Raw genomic sequence first — 19443 nt, forward strand, 5'->3', positions numbered from 1 at the left:
GATTTCCACACATTTTTCCCCTTCCCATATGATTTTCCCTCTCTCACTTATTTGCCCAAAGCAGGGTTTTTAGTTACAATGTTTACCCCCCTCCTTTTTCACTTTATAAATGGTAAAATATATTTTAAATAATATCATGAAATACAATTCCTGAATAAATAATCATCCTATAGCATGAAAAAGTTGGACAATTCTGAGTTTATGTATCATGCTTTCTCCAGGACCACATATCCCCTTTTTTTTATTGAAGTTCCCTTAAGAATATAGTTGCTGTGCTCCAAAATATTTTTCTGGAAGTTACCCCTGTCTGTTGGAAGAGCTGAAGAGATTAATTAGTAAGCAAGCCATGACAAATGATCTGATAACTCTGGTTAATTTGTAGTTGGCACTAACTGTGAGAAAGACAGGATGAGTGAAGCTAGCTGTCTGGCAACTAGGAGGAGCTGGCACTATTTCTAACTAGGACATCAAGCATCAGAGGCACAGCTGTATGTCTGCAGGGAATATCTCAGGTATCCTTGTAGCCCTGCCTTAAACAGACTTTCCAAATGAGGACAGGTGTCAGATAATGTCAAGGTTTTCTTAAAAAAACTACTTTGTTAAACACAATCAACTGTAAAAGAGGAGTTGGGTGCAAATGCAAAGATCTATGCTGGAAAGATTAGAATGACATAGTTTTAATGTATCTAATGTTAACATTACAATACACTGAGAATAAAGTATGCTATGGAACTGAACTCTAATACCCTCATATAGTACAAGAGGAATATCCAACAAGAACCGTGCAATTTAAATGTGGCCCTCAAAGGCATTTTAATAGTGCTTGGGTGCTTCATAGACCTCTTTATATAGTAATATTATTTGTATACAATCTGATTGAAGAGCACAATTTACAAAGTAATGGAAGGTATAATTTTGAGATTACCCAGCTTCAGTGGGTTATGTGATACAAGTGACCTGCACCAATTATAACTGATGATACCACTAAACACCATATATACCTTACTCCCAGATATTGTGTCTCATAACCATGGCAACTTTGGTGGAACCCCCACAGCCTTTCTGCAGGTGTATAAAGAGATGGGCAACAAATAATTAAAAAAAGAGTATAAAAACAGTAGATTAAAAAGTAAATAAAATGTTCAAGTTGCACCCATCTCTTCCAGTTAAGGTGTCTGCCACTGCGAGATGTTTCGGTCAATCATTCGTCCGAGTAATTGTCTAATGGCGACAAATACCACTTTTGCCCATTTAAAATAACCCTGATAATGACATTTTCCCGAAGCACCGATGCATTTGCTAGCAATTCCACTTGCTTCTTCTACGAGTCATCGGCAGGTGGCACTAGAGGTCCTTCCAGGTACCATGGCAAGCCTATGGGTGTGCCTGACCATCCCTTTCTCGGAGGACGCTCCACTGCCGTTTCCATGGTGACGGGTTACACGCTTCTCTCCACGTTATGAACAATGCATTTAAACGGTGACTGAAATCTGAATGAACAAATGGGGAGAACAAAAACTTCCTTTCCTCCCCCTGCTTTAAAATCAGGAGCTCCCTTCTGAAAGTATTTCTCAAGACTTTTGTGGCAATTCGACTTTATATTTTATTGGGTTTAGGGAAAAAAAAGTATTCTTACAAAAAGAAAATGCAGTGAAATACTTATATGGCAACACGCTGCTGCTGTGCCGCAAAGATGGATTCCAAAATGATAATAATACTATTAATTAGGTACTAGTGATTGCCACCTTCCTACCCTGCACTTGGCACCCTGCTGTATCTGCCCCAGGCAGGGTAACTCTCATGGAGAATAGGCGAGATCCCTGTGCCTCAGGGCTGGTACCTACATACTTTCCAGACCAGCCGGAGCCCGTAAGAGGCGGCCGGGGGGGGGGGGCGGCAGACGGCTCAGAGCGATGCTTCTGGCAAAGGAACAGGTGGCAGCGCGTCCACTGAGAGGAAAGCCCACACATCCATTCAGGAAAGACCTGTAGCGCAGCTTTAGGGTGGGGGGGAGAGAGAGTCCCATTGACCTCAGAGAAGTCCATACCCGCGGTTTGTGGTCCAGCAGAAGTTACACAGCAGCGGCTGAATGCGGTAGCGGCCATCCCTAGCGTTACTGTAACGGTACCGGCCATCCCTAGCGTTCCTGGCGCGGCACTGCCGGGGGACAGCAGAGGGCAGGGCTCCGCTACAGGGCTGCGAGGTACCCTCCCCCGGCAGGGCCACAGACTGGGAGCAGGTTTATGCTAATCAGGACCGAGGGGGAGGAGGAGGAGAGGGGAGCGGCGCTGGCCCAGGGGGTTGGAGCCATTTTGAAATCACTTTTAAACTTACCGTGGGATAAGAAGTCAAGTTGGGGCGAGCGGCCCTGATGCCGCCCCTCAGCCCGCTGTGAGGAGATGTGGGCGCTGTGCGTGTGGATTACGGTGCTGCAGCTTGCGGGGGGTCTGGAACTGCACCTCTATCCCGGGGCCCCCGGGGCAGCCAACCTGTCCTTGGGAACGGACTGGACATACCGCCTGGGGAACAACTGGCCGGCGGTTACACTGAGCCCCATAGGGGAGCTGAGCTTGAAACCCGGGGCAAACTGTTCGGATGTCCCGCTCCCCGCATCCCTCCGTGTCACCTCCCGCCGGGACCGGACTGCCCTGCTCATCCGGCTGCATGTGTATGTACTGGGGCCAGGCTGCCACACCGAGAGCCGGGGGAAGGGCACTGGGGCTCATAAGAGTCTCCCCGATGTGGACGTTGAGTACGGAGCGGAGTATATTGCCCCCCGGTGCCCCCCAGAACTGCTGCACCGGACTCAGGGATTTGTGGCCGCTGTACTGGGGGGAGCCGGGTGTAGGCTGACGGGTTCCACCATTAGCCGGACTGTGTGCGGGGGCTCAGGGGCCTCATTGCCCACCATGTGTAGGGGATCCCCGGGGCAGGTGCTAGTGCGGGTGAGGAGGAAGCTTCGGGGCAGACACAAGAGAATAAAGAGGAGCACCAATAGCAGCCCCCAGTTCCAACTTCACAACTACCAGGCATCGGTGCCGGAGAACGAACCTGCGGGGACCCGGGTCACCTCTCTGCGGGCAGTGGATCCGGACACGGGGGAGGCGGGCCGGCTGGAGTACCTTATGGAGGCGCTCTTCGATAGCCGCTCCAATGATTACTTTGAGATCGATTCCGAGACGGGCACGGTGAGCACCAGCCAAGCCCTGGACCGGGAAACTAAGGACACCCATGTGCTCAAAGTCACCGCAACCGACTTCGGCTCCCCCCGGAGATCCGCCACCACCTACCTGACCGTGACAGTCAGCGACACCAACGACCACATGCCGGTGTTCGAGCAGTCCGAGTACCGGGAGAATATCCGGGAGAACCTGGAGGTGGGCTACGAGGTGATGACTATCCGGGCCACTGACGGGGACGCGCTGTCTAATGCCAACATGCTGTACCGGCTCCTGGGGGGCTCCGAGGGGGCTTCTGCCGTGTTTGAGATAGACCCCCGCTCCGGCATTGTCAGGACCCGGGCACCTGTGGACAGGGAGGCGGTAGCGGACTATCAGCTTATTGTGGAGGCAAATGACCAAGGCAAGGACCCAGGTCCTAAAAGTGCCACGGCCACTGTGTATATCTATGTGGAGGATGAGAATGATAACTACCCGCAGTTCACCGAGAAGCGCTACGTGGTGCAGGTGCCGGAGAACGTCAGCCCCAATAGCCACATCCTGCAGGTGCAAGCCACCGACCGGGACAAGGGCAACAATGCGATCGTCTATTACAGCATCGTGAGCGGGAACATCAAGGGCCAGTTCTACATCCACTCGTTCACCGGTAACATCGATGTCATCCACCCGTTGGACTACGAGGCTATCCGGGAGTACAGTCTGAGGATCAAAGCGCAGGATGGCGGCCGGCCGCCCCTCAGCAACACCACGGGCATGGTGACTGTGCAGGTGGTGGATGTGAATGATAACGCACCCATCTTTGTCAGCACCCCATTCCAGGCCACTGTGCTGGAGAATGTGCCCATAGGCTACTCCGTGGTTCATATCCAGGCCAATGATGCTGACTCCGGGGACAATGCCCGCATCCAGTACCGGCTCACCGACACCCCTCCCAATTTCCCCTTTGTCATCAACAATAACACCGGCTGGATTACAGTTTCCACAGAGCTGGACCGAGAGACGGTGGAGTTGTACACTTTTGGAGTAGAAGCCAGGGACCAGGGAGAGCCAGCCATGACCTCTTCAGCCAGCGTCACCATAACAGTTTTGGACGTCAATGACAACAACCCCACTTTCACCGAGAAGGCCTACCATCTGCGACTGAATGAGGATGCAGCAGTGGGGAGCAGTGTCCTGACCATGACTGCTGTGGACAGAGATGTGAACAGTGTGGTGACTTATCAAATCACCAGTGGCAACACCAGAAACCGCTTTGCCATCACCAGCCAGAGTGGGGGTGGATTGATCACTTTAGCTCTACCTTTGGATTACAAACAGGAGAGGCAATATGTCCTTACTGTCACTGCCTCTGATGGCACAAGGTCTGATACTGTACTAGTCTTCATCAATGTCACTGATGCCAACACACATCGCCCTGTGTTTCAGAGTTCCCATTATACAGTTAGTGTTAGCGAGGATAAGCCAATTGGCACCTCAATAGTTACTATTAGTGCCACAGATGAGGACACTGGGGAGAATGCTAGAATAAGCTATACAATGGAAGATAACATACCCCAATTTAGGATAGACCCAGATACAGGTACAATTACCACCCTTATAGAACTGGATTATGAGGACCAGGCTTCCTACACAATAGCTGTGACTGCCAAGGACAATGGCATTCCACAGAAGTCAGATACCACCTATGTGGAGATTCTGATTCTAGATGCCAATGACAACATGCCACAGTTTATGAGGGACAGGTATGTTGGCTCTGTGTTTGAGGATGTACCACTTTCCACTAGTGTACTCCAGATTTCTGCAACAGACAGAGACTCAGGCCTCAATGGGAGGGTCACATACACTTTCCAAGGCGGCAATGATGGAGATGGAGATTTTAAAATTGAACCCACCTCAGGCATCATTAGGACAAATGCAAAGTTGGACCGAGAAAATGTGCCTGTGTATAACCTAAAGGCCTATGCTGTGGATAGAGGTAACCCTCCTCTAAAATCCCCAGTGGACATCCTTGTCACAGTGTTAGACATTAACGATAATGCCCCCGTCTTCAAAAGTAACGAACTGGACATATATGTGGAGGAGAACAGCCCAGTTGGGTCAGTTGTGGCAAGGATCACTGCCAGTGACCCAGATGAAGGCACCAACGCTCAGATCATGTACCAGATAGTGGAAGGGAACAACCCGGAGGTCTTTCAGTTGGATCTCTTCAGTGGAGACCTTACTGCCTTGATAGATCTGGATTATGAAGTGAAGACTGAATATGTAATTGTGGTGCAGGCTACTTCCGCCCCCTTGGTGAGCAGAGCAACTGTCCATGTCAAACTCCTGGATAAAAATGACAATGACCCAGTGCTGCAGGATTTTGAAATTATCTTTAACAATTATGTGACTAACAAATCCAATAGCTTCCCCACAGGTGTCATTGGCAAAATCCCAGCCTATGACCCTGATGTGTCTGACACTTTGCACTATAGCTTTATTCAGGGAAATGAGCTAAACCTGCTTATTCTGGACCCCTCTACTGGAGAGCTTAAGTTGAGCAGGGATCTGGACAATAACCGTCCCCTTGAGGCACTGATGAGGGTCTCAGTGACGGGTAAGTGATGATTTTCTGCTTCTATTGTCCTCTCTTCTGGTTGATTGCTTGTGAGTAAAAGAACTGATTAGTATTATAAGCACATCGTTTCCTCATTGACATCTGTACACTCTAGTACAAAAATCCCAAACCCTAAATATGGATGAGTGTGGATATAGACCCACCCTTTCCTGGTCTTTGCACTCTGTGTGAATATTACATATTGAGATTTGGGGGGGAGAGGGTATTTTAGTAAAGATTCATTGCAGGCTACCTTACCTTGGAATGTGATCTTATCTGTTTAACTGTCTGCTTATAATTAGGATGTAGAGCATAAATCCTACTTGACATGTTAAAACAGTCTAAGATGAGTGATTTAAGCATCTGAACAAATACTAATGTTTATTTTTTGAAAATTTACAGGTAGAGTAATTTCAATTTACATGCTGAGTTTATATTGTTGGTGTTCAGAATAACATGATTCTTAACTAAGTAAAATGTCATTCTAAGCAACTTTTAATTATTCCATTTCCAAAGTATTACCAAAGGTTTTAAAATTATTTGCAAATATAATTGATATTACAATTTAAAAAATGTTTTTGAATCTTTTAAACATGTGAATCTACATAGTGGCATACACGCAAAGCCATATCCTAGTGCAGAATAGTGCTAGATTTAGAATATAAATATACACATTCTTAACCATTTCTTGCTAATATGCAAGTTCTATTTTAATTGGTGCACCAACATGTTAACATAAAAGTATGCAAAACACAGAAGCAACTGCATTCCATTGTATATAGTGAATGTCAGGTGTCAACCTGTCCCTAAGGCACTGCACTAGGATATACATGTTGAATGACTAGCTATTATCTATCATCAGGTTGTGTTGTGTTTGGGGCTCCTTCCCTGTATTGATTAATTTAGTATACATCAGAGCAGTGTGCTTATTTGTACCAAACATATGTTTAAACAGGTATAACTTCCCCACATTGGACTTTTCATCTACTGATTGTGAAATATTTGTGTTATTTATTATCTAAATATATTTTTTTTTTTTTGAATGACTGTGCAATTTTGGAGTAAAAGGCAGGAAAGTAAAAGGAAGGCAAAAAACTGAATGGCCGGTTGGGCCAGAATTAGCCAGTTCATGATATTTGATATCTAATAGTAGTTATACCTCTTTTTTTATTTGGCATGCTTCTCTGTTGCAGTCTATACTAGTGATCAGTCAGCATGTAACCTTTCCTTAAGTACTGATTTCAGTGTAACAAAATTGAGAATGTTTTTATAAATGTCCTGGTGTTTATAAACATGCAGTATCAAAAAGTAAAGCATAAAGTGTATCGATGATGAAGGTGACATAGTGGTGACTGAAGAATTGGTTTTATAATGTACTAGAATAATATAATAAACGTAGAATCAGACCTATAGAATGCAACACTTTCTTACCCTTTATGTGTGTGAATCAGTTAGTTTTATTTTCAGATCCTCACTCAGTTACATAGGGGAGCCCATGGTTATTGAATGAAAGCGTAAAGTTTGGGGTGTCAGATATTTTATTAAGATCTGCAATTATTAACAGTTGGCAACTCCTACTGGCTATGATGGTCTAAGGTCAGAGACTTTGCAAAACCAGTGTACGTCACTAGACAAGTAGAAGTGTGTATATCTCTGCACACGCCACAATAACTAGTTTCTTTGTTGATGTGTTTGTAAAATAAAATGTAAATCTGTAGTAATGTTTGCAAATATATTGTTTTGTAACACACAGATTATTGTAGTAGTTGTTTGCTACTTTTAATTTACAAGATGAGCGTATGTAATATCTTTATGGGTGTCAGCATCTTGGGGTAATCACTTTCAATACATTAAGTTTCAAATACATTTTCTTGGGGAGGAGTTCTATAAAGAAAGTGGAGGTTATCACAGTTATCAAAAGAAAAGGGTGAAAACACACAGAGCTACTAGTAGCAGCTACTTTTTCACGTCTACTAAACGCTAGAATGTAAATCGCCAGTAGGATGGCATATGCGGCGGTGCGATTTGCTGAAGTCGCCAAAGTTGCCTTGAGAGGAAACTTCAGTGCCATGTATGCAATCCCACCGGCGATTTACATTCTAGACGGTGGGATGGCCTTGCGGGGAGGTTAGTCGCTCTCGACAACGGAGAGTTGTGGCTGCGCGACTAATATCCCCGTGTGTCACGGCCCTTAGAGAGACCTGTTCTTGGCACCTTGGCCTTCCCTAGATGAACTGCTGTGCTGTAACTGGGGATCAATAGAGCCGAATGCAAGTAGGAATTCGGCTCTATTGATCCACTGTGAACAGCTTGCCATATATATCCCTTTGTACAGTGATTGTAAAGCACAGCAGGGTGTTACTCAGGCTAACAAGCTAGCAGTGCAAGCCAGCTGCATTTACATTTATTGATTATGAATCTGTTCTGCTTTAAAACATTTTGCTACATGCATTCATACTGATATAAAATAGTAGGGTTTTCTGTACAGGTACAGGTATGCCATTTATTATTTGGAATATTTTGGACCAGGCACACGTAGCTGATATCTGCCAACAAATGCTAGACTTGGCGGTTGTTGGCAGCTCTGCATATTGGTCGTCTTGTTGATCTGGTGAGACAAAAGATTTTGTTCGGGCGTCGAAGGTGCCCAAGCAAAATCTGCTTTTAGGGCTAAATCGGGTGGAGGTAGAATCCCCATAGTTTCTACCGCCATATCTGACGATTCAGCTCTGAACGGTAGTGGAGGGAAAGAACGATCTTTCCATGTGACCAATGATCACAGGAAAGTTTGTAATTGTACGGTGTATGGCCACCTTACATTTCTGGATAGGAGTTCCAGTACATACCTACCTATATACATGTAGAGTAAAATCCCTGTTCTACAAAGCCAGGCACTTCCTAAGCATACAGCTTAGATACTACATGGGTCTAAGGAGTGTGCAAAGTTCAATATTCTGTGTGTGTGTGTGTGTGTATGTTTTTTTTCACAGCTATGTAATACCTTCTTTGTAATGTTCTGAACCAAGTCCCCCCAGCTTGTTGAATGATTATGTCACAACTTGTGTGCACACTCCACGCCACATCATGGAAATGCTGTCAGTAACATGTTTCCAATGTTAGGAAATGACTGCACTGTTCTGGATGTTGCTAGGTCCCTGTGGTAGAATCAGGGGAAGATAACTTATGTGACTATAGGCTGTGTACTAGTTAGCAGAGCTTAGTCATTATTTGTATATAATGAGCTTCTTAGTACCTTCTCTAGTGATTTATAGCACAGTCTGTACAGGCAGCAGATAAACAGGAGCATCTTATCTTCAGTGAGAGGACAGCTCTAGACTAAACACAGCTACTGAAACATTCTGTGAGAGTCTGAGGGAAACATCCCACCAAAGCAGATCCTACATGTTAGGACAGCTCACTCAGAACTGCTCTTTGTAAAACCAGATAAGGACATTCTGCAGCATTTTGCAATGGTGTAAGGAAAAATCAATTCAATTAATATATTGCTTGTGTGTTAGTTTCACGTGTTGAGCATTGTTCATGGGAAAATGAACTCCCCCACCCCCAAAAATTACCATATTTAAACAGGCCAAAACTATTCCCATCATTGTTTACTAGTTACTTATGGATGAAATTAATTATTTTTTGTGTTTATATTTAATTATTTTCAGTATAACACTAAAAATGTTGTTTCTTTCATAAACTGACAATTAGGTCAGTTTATGAAAGAAAATGTAATTATTAGAATGGTTATGTTGTAGAGTTATTTTCAGCAGTGTTTGTTTGCTCCGTAGTAAGTACTATACATTATGTTGTAGAGTTATTTTGCCTGATTACAATGAAGGAACAGCTATTTTTATGAAAGTCTTGTTTCACAAGTTTTTATGTCAGCAATGAAGCAGAAGGGCCTACTAGGAATGTCAGGCCCACTTACTGAAATGAGATAGAAGAGCCTCACAATATGTTTTTTTTTATCACAGGCTGGTACATCTCCTTAATGCATTATATCAGCACCACTACCATGTTGTTCTGAAAAAGGACACAGTCTAGATCAGGGATCCCCAACCTTTTATACCCGTGAGCCACATTTAAAGGGAAAAAGTGTTGGGGAGCAACACAAGCATGAAAAAGATTTCTGGGGGTGCCAATAAGAGCTAAAATTGGCTACTTAATAGCCCCTATGGGGACTGGCAGCCTACAGAAGTCTCTGTTTGGCATTATACTTGGGTTTTATGCAACCAAAACTTGCCCCCAAGCCGGAAACTCAAAAATAAGCACCTACTTTGAGGCCATGGAGAGCAACATCCAAGGGGTTGGGGAACAACATGTTACTCACGAGCCACTGGTTGGGGACCACTGGTCTAGATGCAGTTAAAAACGGAAAAGTAACTTGCTCTGTGACAGTGTAACAATATTTTGTGCAAACACTTTAGTATAAGAAACTAAGTGTAATTATTTTGGCTTTTTACATCCAGAGAAGCATGAGATTACAATGAGTTGATTTGTCAGCTTTAGACTGGCCTATATAAGGTTTCAGGGAAGCCAGGGAGTAGACTGATTTGCTTGTCTCTGACGTGCATTCCTTCCCTTTCTCACTTCTTATCAGTTTTCTAGCTGATATATTTAGTGTCTAGATGAAACAGACTGCAATACACTTGCTATGTTTTATCTCAGAGCTCTTGTTGCTGAAAAGAAACCTTGATAGAGTTGTATGCCAAGGATCACAAGTAGCATATAAAAGCTAAAACAAAATTAAAAAAAAACATATGTCGCCAGTATTAACAGTTATGTGTTTTTGAACGATCCAGCGTGGTCTTAAAGGAGGTGGGCATGACTTCCCCAAGCCAAAGAGAACATTGGTTGTAAGTTGCATTCTGAGTGGCTCAACATGGTAGGAATATTTGTTATAAAACCTTATTTTGCATCCTTTGTTGTGCCCTCTGTTCATATTTTTCATATCACTGCTCATATTTTCTTTGCCCAGTTTGCCAAGTGAGCCGAGTTACAGCTCCCGATGAGTTCTTTTATTGCTAAATGCAGCGTGGAGATTTACACTGTCTCCAGAGAACACCCAGCTTGTTTCTGCACCTGTGAGTGACATGCAGGGCTGCAGCTGGCACTTGGAGGTGGAGTGTTGTCTTTTTTTCCTTGCTGTTATAAAAATAAAGCTCAAATGAAAGATGTTGATATGAGCAATCCTGCCTAGCAGAAAGCTGCTGTGTCCTGGTTAAACCCAGCTTAGAGGAGCAAAACAATGATAATAATGATAACAACATTTTATAGTGTTTTTCTCCAATGGGAGGCAAAAATGCTTAACACATTACTCATTGATGCAATACGTCTTATTGTACTCAAGTTTTTAAAAACTTTCAGAGAAGATGCCTCTCAGATTGTGGATTCCAGTCCACAAATTCCTACCCATTCGCTGTTTTAATGGTAAAAAAATAAGTTAGCTAACACTATTGCTACATACCTGATCAGCTATAGCAACAGGATGGCATTTGCCTCCCCTGCTTATATATTTAAAGTGTATGCAGTATGATGAGGTGAAAATGTTTATGAAAAATGTTTTTAATTCCGTGCAGTTCCTAAAACTCCTGCTGGAATATGTATATGTATGTATGTGCCACAGTAAATCTGTACAGAGCTCTATAGGGGGTGTCAACCCAAGAAGATTTCTGCATAATATAAAAATATAATTCTTTAATGAACTTATTTATCAGTTTTCGAGTTTGTGAATTGGAGTTTTTTTCTAATTTGAATAAACTCACATTTAAAAAAAACCCCAAACTTCAAAACTTGAATGTTTGCTTATTTATTAATATGGAAAACTCATTTAAAAAAAAAAAACATTAATACCTCAAATTTGTAGGTTTACAAACTCATGAAGTACTTGAACATCTCGAATTGAAAATATGGCTTGACTTTGCCGAGGAAAACCCATTGACTTCTACATAAACTCCCCATCTCTTAGATGCCAAAATTTTGCATTCGAGTTTGTGGTTTTTTTTTGCACTTAATAAATATTAGACATTCAAGATTTTGAACCATAATTCGAGTATTGGAAGTTTTAGTGCAAAAGAACTTGAATTGCGGAAAAAATTTGAACATTGATAAATTATCACCTAAAGGTGGCCATACACGTTACAATTACGAAACCTTGGTGCGTGTATGGTCGGCTTAAGTATTTTCTTGAGTTCAGTTTAAAGTTTCTCACTCATGATCAATGTAGGAGAAGCCACCTGGAGAAGAAATTACCTCTGTTGCATTGTTTCAGGAGTCATACCCAGAGAAGAGAAAGGGATAAATAAATTGCAGGCGCAGTTGCAAATAACAGTAAAACAACTGAACATTTTAAATTAATTTATAATGGAAAGCTGCTTACAAATACTTTTTCTTTTATTATACAAAAAACAGTTTTTGGGTTGATAACAGGGGATACTAGTTTTACATTCATATTAAATCACATATTATTATGTCTTTTAAGACTTTAATAATTCTTCTGATTTTAAAATCTCTATTCTGTTTTTTTTCTTGAATATGCAGTTATCTATGGGAACATAGATTTTTGAGTTAAACATCAAGCCTAAATAAAAGATTGTATCTTTCTGTTGAACAGTATTGTGTTTCCATAATTACTAGCACAGTTCATAAAATTCATTGTAACACATTAGTGCCTGTATGTTTATGACTTACATATGTGCTTGCTTGTAGCTACTTTATTGTAACCCCGTTCTAGAGCACAGTGTAGAAACTCATATGGTACCAAATCTGTGTACTGGCGTGTGCAGCCTGACACCCATGGCACACAGCAAAATAGTCCTAACAGAATTGGTCTGTGCCTGTATTTGGTTCACTTTCAACCGTAATGTCAGATCACTATGGGGCACATTTACTAATCCACGAACGTCAGAAAAGCGTCCGAATGAGTTTTTTCGTAATGATCGATATTTTGCGATTTCTTCGTAAATTGTCGCAACTTTTTCGTAGCCATTACGACTTTTTCGTAGCCATTACGATTTGTGTGAATTGTCGTAGCTGTCGCGCCGAGTACGAAAGTTTTGGATTCATTCAAGCTTCAGTATCGTGACTTTCCTTGGGCCAGGTTGGAGCTGCAGAGTGCCATTGAGTCCTTTGGGAGGCTTCCAAAATCATGCAAAGTCTGAAAGGTTTGCCCGCCGTTTACGAGCGCTCAATACGAAAAAGTTGCGTCAATATACAAGCAAATCGTAACGGCTACGGAAAAGTCGCGACAATTCGCGAAATTCGTAACGGCAACGAAAAAATCGCAACAATTTACACAATTTTTTACACAATTTGTTTCAAAAGCACCTCACTTTTAAAAATTAAAAATGAAGCAGATTGGAGTTAAAAATGTTAACAAACATATACTTGTACCTATTGAGTTATGCATTGTGCTAACTGACCTATAAATATTACCACAAAGTTTTAAAAATATTTTCAGTTCCATAGTTTGCCGTCTGTGGTATGCACCTTCGGAATGTAATGCACGTCACTCCTTATAATTAAATACCCCACAAGTGAAATTACAGTATTTTTAATTATTTAAGTTAAAATGATTAATTTAGCTGATTTCTCTGTATTATAACTGTTAAGATCTAACTGTATTTCCAATTTTGTCAACTTTGGAAAAAGAAATGCACTGAAATGTTCAGTTGATTAAACTGCTATATATGTTTTCCTGGTTATTCAGGCCCTGCCCTTAATGGGAATGCTGCTGTGTAGCTCTTATACTTTACCCAGACAGGGTTGTGTGGTACTAAGGCTTACAATACAAACAGAGAGCGTACATGCTTAAAAACCCAACCAAACACGTCACAGCATTTGTTGTCAAGCAAAATAAATAAATAAAATGCCGGGGGGCCACAGAGAGCATCAGCACATATTATTGTACATCAATTTATAACACTAAAACCTTTATAATACAGCCTATGGGAGCTGGTCCTGTCATAACCTTTTTTGTTTTGGCAATGACTGACCAATTTTGGCTGACCTCGACTATAGTAATATTGGGCAGTCCCCTTGGCTGTATGATAATATCTATGGCTGGTTTCTTGTTAGAAAGAAGTTTGGTGGCATTGTTGAAACACCAGAAACTACTTAAATGAAACCACGGGAGTGTGCCCTGTAGGATCTGAGGCTTGTGTTGCAGCTGAGCACTGTATCGCAAATGTATCAGTTGCACAAACTGGCCTCTTACAAGCAATAGTAAAGCTAAGAGAGCATGCTCAGTAGGAGCTGGTGTCTGTTCCTTCTAGAAATGTATCGATTAATGTCTCAAATTGAAACCATTTAGGTAGTCCAGTGAACTGGCTTCCATATATACTGAAAAAAATAGTTATTATTTGAAAATTCTATGTTTTGTAAACTACTCTTTTAATGTATCCATAGTTGTATGCTTTTTTTATGAGTGACTTTGAGTTAGCTAGCAATTCTTATTACAGCCTGTTTGTATAATTAGCTGACTGAAGTCATTTCTGTACTGATATAAAGAACAAAATGTCTGGACCTGACTGAAAGTTTTATTGTGCACTCTTCTCTGAGAGAAACAATGGAATTCAACCAATCATAGGTTTTTACATTTGATCTGCTTACCAGGAAGTAAAATTGTCAGTATGCAGACAAACTGTATAATGTTTCAAGAACAAATGAAGCTATTTTATTTTAAACATGGTGGCGGTTATTGTTGCACTAGGATAAAATTACAAGGGACTTAGTTTGTGAGAATGTGCTTACAAATAAGTATAAATAGGAACAAATTCACTTATGAGTAGCACTGTGTAACTCTACTTGAATTAAACTCTTGTTTATCTGTGTGTGTGGGTAAAAAGGTAAGTGGGATCAAACATTTTTCTTTTATACTACTTTTACTTTGGACCCCAAATAGTCAAGAAGCACCAAGAGCCCCAGGCAGCCCCCACCCTCGGACATTACGGATGTCAGTGTTCTGTTTTTAGATGTGATATTTAATAGGCTTATTAGGATTGGTGGCTTTTAAACAAATAACTTTATGCAACAGTGCGGCTTGGCTTACAAGTTTATAAGATCATCTTTTTCTGGATGAAACCACGCAAGTGTCGTTAAGAGGATTTTGCCAATGGTGGTTGCAAGGACATGTCTGTTCAAATACATATTAATGTCACTGTAATACTTGGAAAAAAATACTCATTTGACTTTCATCAGAGTAGGTAAAAGCAAAGCAAAGCTTTCTTTCCCAGTACATTGAAAGTGTTTCCTTTACTTGTGGTAGCAAGGATGTATCCAGTTAAACTGTGGTATCTGTCTTTCTCCAAGCTCAGACTAGCTTCTGGAATAACATTACCCATTAATGATAGGTAGTAGAATTTATTCACGTTTGTTTCCCTCTTGGCTCACCCTTCCGATCACAGTGCCAAGACTGTTACTTAATCCTGTTGAAAACAGAGCCTCTCAAGCACATTATCCAGCCATTTATCCAGGCTACTATGATCTCTCCATGTGATTTCTTCCATGTATTTCTGTAGACTTCTAATAACATTTGTTAAGTTTGGATGTGTACATTACATTGCACTCTTAAATTTCTCTTTGTGCTGTCCCTTGTATTGTAATATACAGCCTCATTTCAGCAGGCAAAAGAAAATAAGTTTAACTATGTTCCATACACTAGAAAATAAAAATCACTCAAAATTCAATTTATTTTAAATTTAAACTGTCTGAATTGAACTCACTTAAAGACACAGTGTTTAATTTAGAAACATTCTTGGGAATAATGTTTGTTTAAACTGATGAGTGCTGGGCTGAAGGTGCCTAAACAATGAAATGATGAAATGTGCTATGTTCTGATGAACACCAGAAGTGTGCTGGTCTTGTGGCCTCCCTTTTTTGTAGTTTTTGAAAATGTTTACATTATTTGTAATTTTAACTTATTTAACTATTTTAGCTTTGATCTGGTTGTTAGGGAAACACTATCCTAACAAAGAGGGGGCAGTTTGGAATATGCAGGATGAATAGGAGACGTTATAAAAAGAAGTCTAAGCAATATAAGTAGGGGCAGGGTAATCAAAACAGTGTCATATGGAAGGGTGCCCTGAAACTATTTTGCTGGGGAGTTTCACTTTATGGCCTCTGTTTAACTGTCAAAGAGAATAGCGTTTAATAATAGTTAAGATTGTAAAAAGTAGCAGAGACAGAATAGCATCAGCAGAAACTATGTAACTTAAAAAATAATAAAAATATATTACAAACAATTTTAGAGTATCCATCTAAGGCACTAAAATGGGCATGATATTAGACATTGTCATTACTCAAAATTATACTGGGCCCTAGGCAAAATGTCCCCTGAAAAAGCTTGGAGTATACAAACCTTTATCAGAAATATAGTAAATGTAGGCATCTAAAGTGGGCCTTCTCCAGGGGGAGGCTAGCAGCCACTGGACCTGTTGTGACTAGTGTTACACCTGTGCAAGCAGGCGAAGAACTGAAAGCATGAAAGACAAAAACTTTTTATTATAAAGAATTTGGAATTGTTACAAAACAGAACATAAGGCTGTTTTATTTGATGCTACATAAAAACTTAAGAGAGATCCCTTCAAATAAAACACATTTAAGCGTAGTACTGACTAACAGACAGCTTAGTTGTCTCAACCCAACCCTACATTTTTATGTCACAAATGATTATGTATATTTTGTAGATCAATATTGTAGCACATTACAGTGTAGGTATGTACCAGACACAGCTAGGCTTGATGGTTTCTATTTACTCTAAAGTAACTGTCATTATCAACAAAACACCTCATTTCCACAAACCTTTTTCTGTACTATGCTCAGGGTAATTTGCTTGTTTTTATTGAACAAGTATCCCAGTGAATAATTAAGAGAATATATCCCATCAATTTCATACTTGCCTTTTTTTGTCAAAGATAACCATATTTGTATGTTCTTAAAAAGTAAGAATTAGATGGCATCCTCTTAGCATCTTGCTGTTTTGAATTTACCAAATATTGTATCAGAACTGTAAGTGTGATTTCTTACACTTGAAAATAAAAGAAATGAATGTATGATACAGTATATATGTGTGTAGAGTGCAAGTAGTGTTGATTATTAGCCATATGTTTGAGTTTCAGTGTAAATGTCAAAGGTTAAGCAATCTGAAGCAGGATTTGTTAATCAAAAATAAATGTTCCCCTTCAGGGGAATATTTTGTTTCTTTATGACTAATAATGTCATTTTGGAAAAGTTTTTGAATAGGTACAGTATCAGGGGTCTACTCTTTAATCTTCATCCACAGATAGCTCTGGTGGATTGCATTAAGAGATATTTTTTTCTAATAATTGCAGTAGATGAATGCTCATACTTATCATTTCTGATTACTTGCACCTATCCACACACTGCAAAGCCAGGCTACTCACAAACTTACAAACACACTGGAACTGTTATCTATGGGAAATATGCCTCTCTCTATCTGTTACAACCTGTTGCTAGAAGTTTGTGACCCTGCTGCAAATTGTTTTATGTTTGTGTTTTCCCTTAAATCTCTATATGCTATCCCTTTTCTCCCCAATGTATGTCATAAGCTAAAATCTCCATCTCTAAGTGACTCCTAAAGACCAATGTATGTATGCTAAAAGTGGGTGTTAGTTGACCTGTGGTGGTTCCTATCCAAATTAATGTAAAGTGATCTGGGGCACATAACGGCAATCACAATGCTGTATATACTATGTTCTTTAGGTTAACTTATAACTGACACTATGAGGCTTACCCCAGAGCCCAAAATACTACATCAAACAGATTGACTCCTAATTAAAAGGTACATTGCCCTGCACAATTCAATTACATTTAGATTAATATTTGTTGTTTTGTTTTATACAAATTCACTCAGTGATATGGAGGACTAACTAGTATAAATTCCTTGCAAAAGAGAGATCATGTTCTAAAGGTATATTTATATTGCTGTTGCTGCTCCTGTTACTGTTACCTGCCCTCATTTCAATATTAGAAGGCCTCAAGGCCTAAAACAAGTTAAGTTTTAAAAATAGCTCTGCTAATGAAAAAGGATGGCACTGCAGGCACAAATATTTTAATTTACTTAGCTGTTATTATTTCAATGTAATACCATAAGTAGGTCTATAAAAAAACCTCTAACCTAAAAAATATATTGTTGTTTTTCGTACATGTTGAATGCACATGTTGGACGTTAATGTTATATACGTGCCTATTCTGTGACTGTCTGCCACTACCATGCCCTTTTGTTCTCCGCATCTTATTGGACTGGGAGCAAGCAGAGCATTTTTTACAGAGGGAATCCCTCATCTGGGGATCCCAGATGTTCATGTGCACTGGTATATGTTCATACTCTTTATTGCTTACTTCAAAAAGAAGCCCAACAAATGATTACTTACTGAACCGATTGACAGGATGGTTTGTGAGTACAAAATGTGATATACTATTGGAAAAAAAGAATCTGCAACGAATAGGTAGAATCCCTAAACATAAGGCAATACCCTAAAATAGGAATAGTCATGTACTGATAATATTTCTACTGCAGCCATGAAAAGAAAAAAAAAAAAAGATTAAAATGCCTTAAATGCCGTTGGCTACCTTTTACTTTTACTTTGAAGAGCCGTACTTTCTAATATCTCAGACTTAGACCCTAATAATGCAAGCTCAGCCTGCTTTTCCTGTCTAGTACACCTTGTCTGTAAACAAGGTGTCTGTAAAATACCTTTCACATCTAATTGACACTAATAAATAGATGCTTTTGCAGTTTGTGGTCTAAAGTAAAATTCTTTCAATTCCTGGCAAGTTAAGTGAGAACATAATAAAAGTACCTGCAACTTGTGCAAATTATTGCTTCCTTGCAAAACTGAGAAATATGAATATGCATTTTTAGAATAGCCTTTTTTGGCTGTTAAATTCATTTAAACGTATATTTTATATTACTGGATAATATGTCAGGTTTGAATTTTTTACGGACTAACTGCACACAAAACATTATATGTTACATCTTTTATAGCTGGGAATTAATTACAATTAAATCAGAATGTTTTTGAATCATTGAAATAGTTACCAATCTCTTTAGAAACCAGTAATTTGATAAATATCAGTATGGATATCAAATGAATAATACATTTCAATTAAACAATTAACAATCATTGCCTGTAGCTGCCTATATGAGTTATTATTTAAAACCATTCATTATTTTGACAAGTTAGGCATAATACATTTTAAAGGATTTGGACAATGAAAAATAGTTATTTATTGAATTAGTCCCACTGACTATAAGGACTGTTTCTTAAGCATTACGTGCCTATCCAATCCCAGATCAAAGCCTTCAAATCTTTGTTCTGGTCTGGTAGTTTTGTGATTGATCAAATTCTGCTGTTGAGGATCGTTTGCGACTATTCTTAAGGGAGCAGCAATTATGTTTTTATCGTGATGGAATGAGAAAGGCAATAAAGGAATATTCATAGGGCCATGACATAAAATATTTTAACATCATCTTCTCGAAAATTCAAAATAACCTAAAGTGATAGCAGATACTTTTAGGGCACTGACACACGGGGAGAGTCTCGCGAGTCTTTTTCGGCGATTTCGGGAAATCGCGCCGCCGCGTGTGCCATCCCGCCGGCGACTTACATGTTCGCCAGTGGGATGGCGGGTCATGGCAAC

The 19443-nt window shown here is 40.3% G+C and overlaps 1 protein-coding gene across 3 annotated transcripts in view; it reads left to right on the top strand.

Annotated features, from left to right (window-relative positions):
* Positions 1-1399: 1399 nt before the first annotated feature.
* celsr1 (cadherin EGF LAG seven-pass G-type receptor 1) overlaps positions 1400-19443 on the top strand; it is a 102044-nt gene continuing 84000 nt past the window's right edge. For all 3 annotated transcript variants that reach the window (XM_004913001.4, XM_002932203.5, XM_031899001.1), the window contains exon 1: positions 1400-5775. In XM_004913001.4, the coding sequence (XP_004913058.2) occupies positions 2400-5775 (3376 nt within the window). In that variant the 5' untranslated portion in view covers positions 1400-2399. The remainder of the gene's footprint in view (positions 5776-19443) is intronic.

This window comes from Xenopus tropicalis, chromosome 3, assembly GCF_000004195.4.
Source record: "Xenopus tropicalis strain Nigerian chromosome 3, UCB_Xtro_10.0, whole genome shotgun sequence".
Lineage (NCBI taxonomy): Eukaryota > Metazoa > Chordata > Amphibia > Anura > Pipidae > Xenopus > Xenopus tropicalis.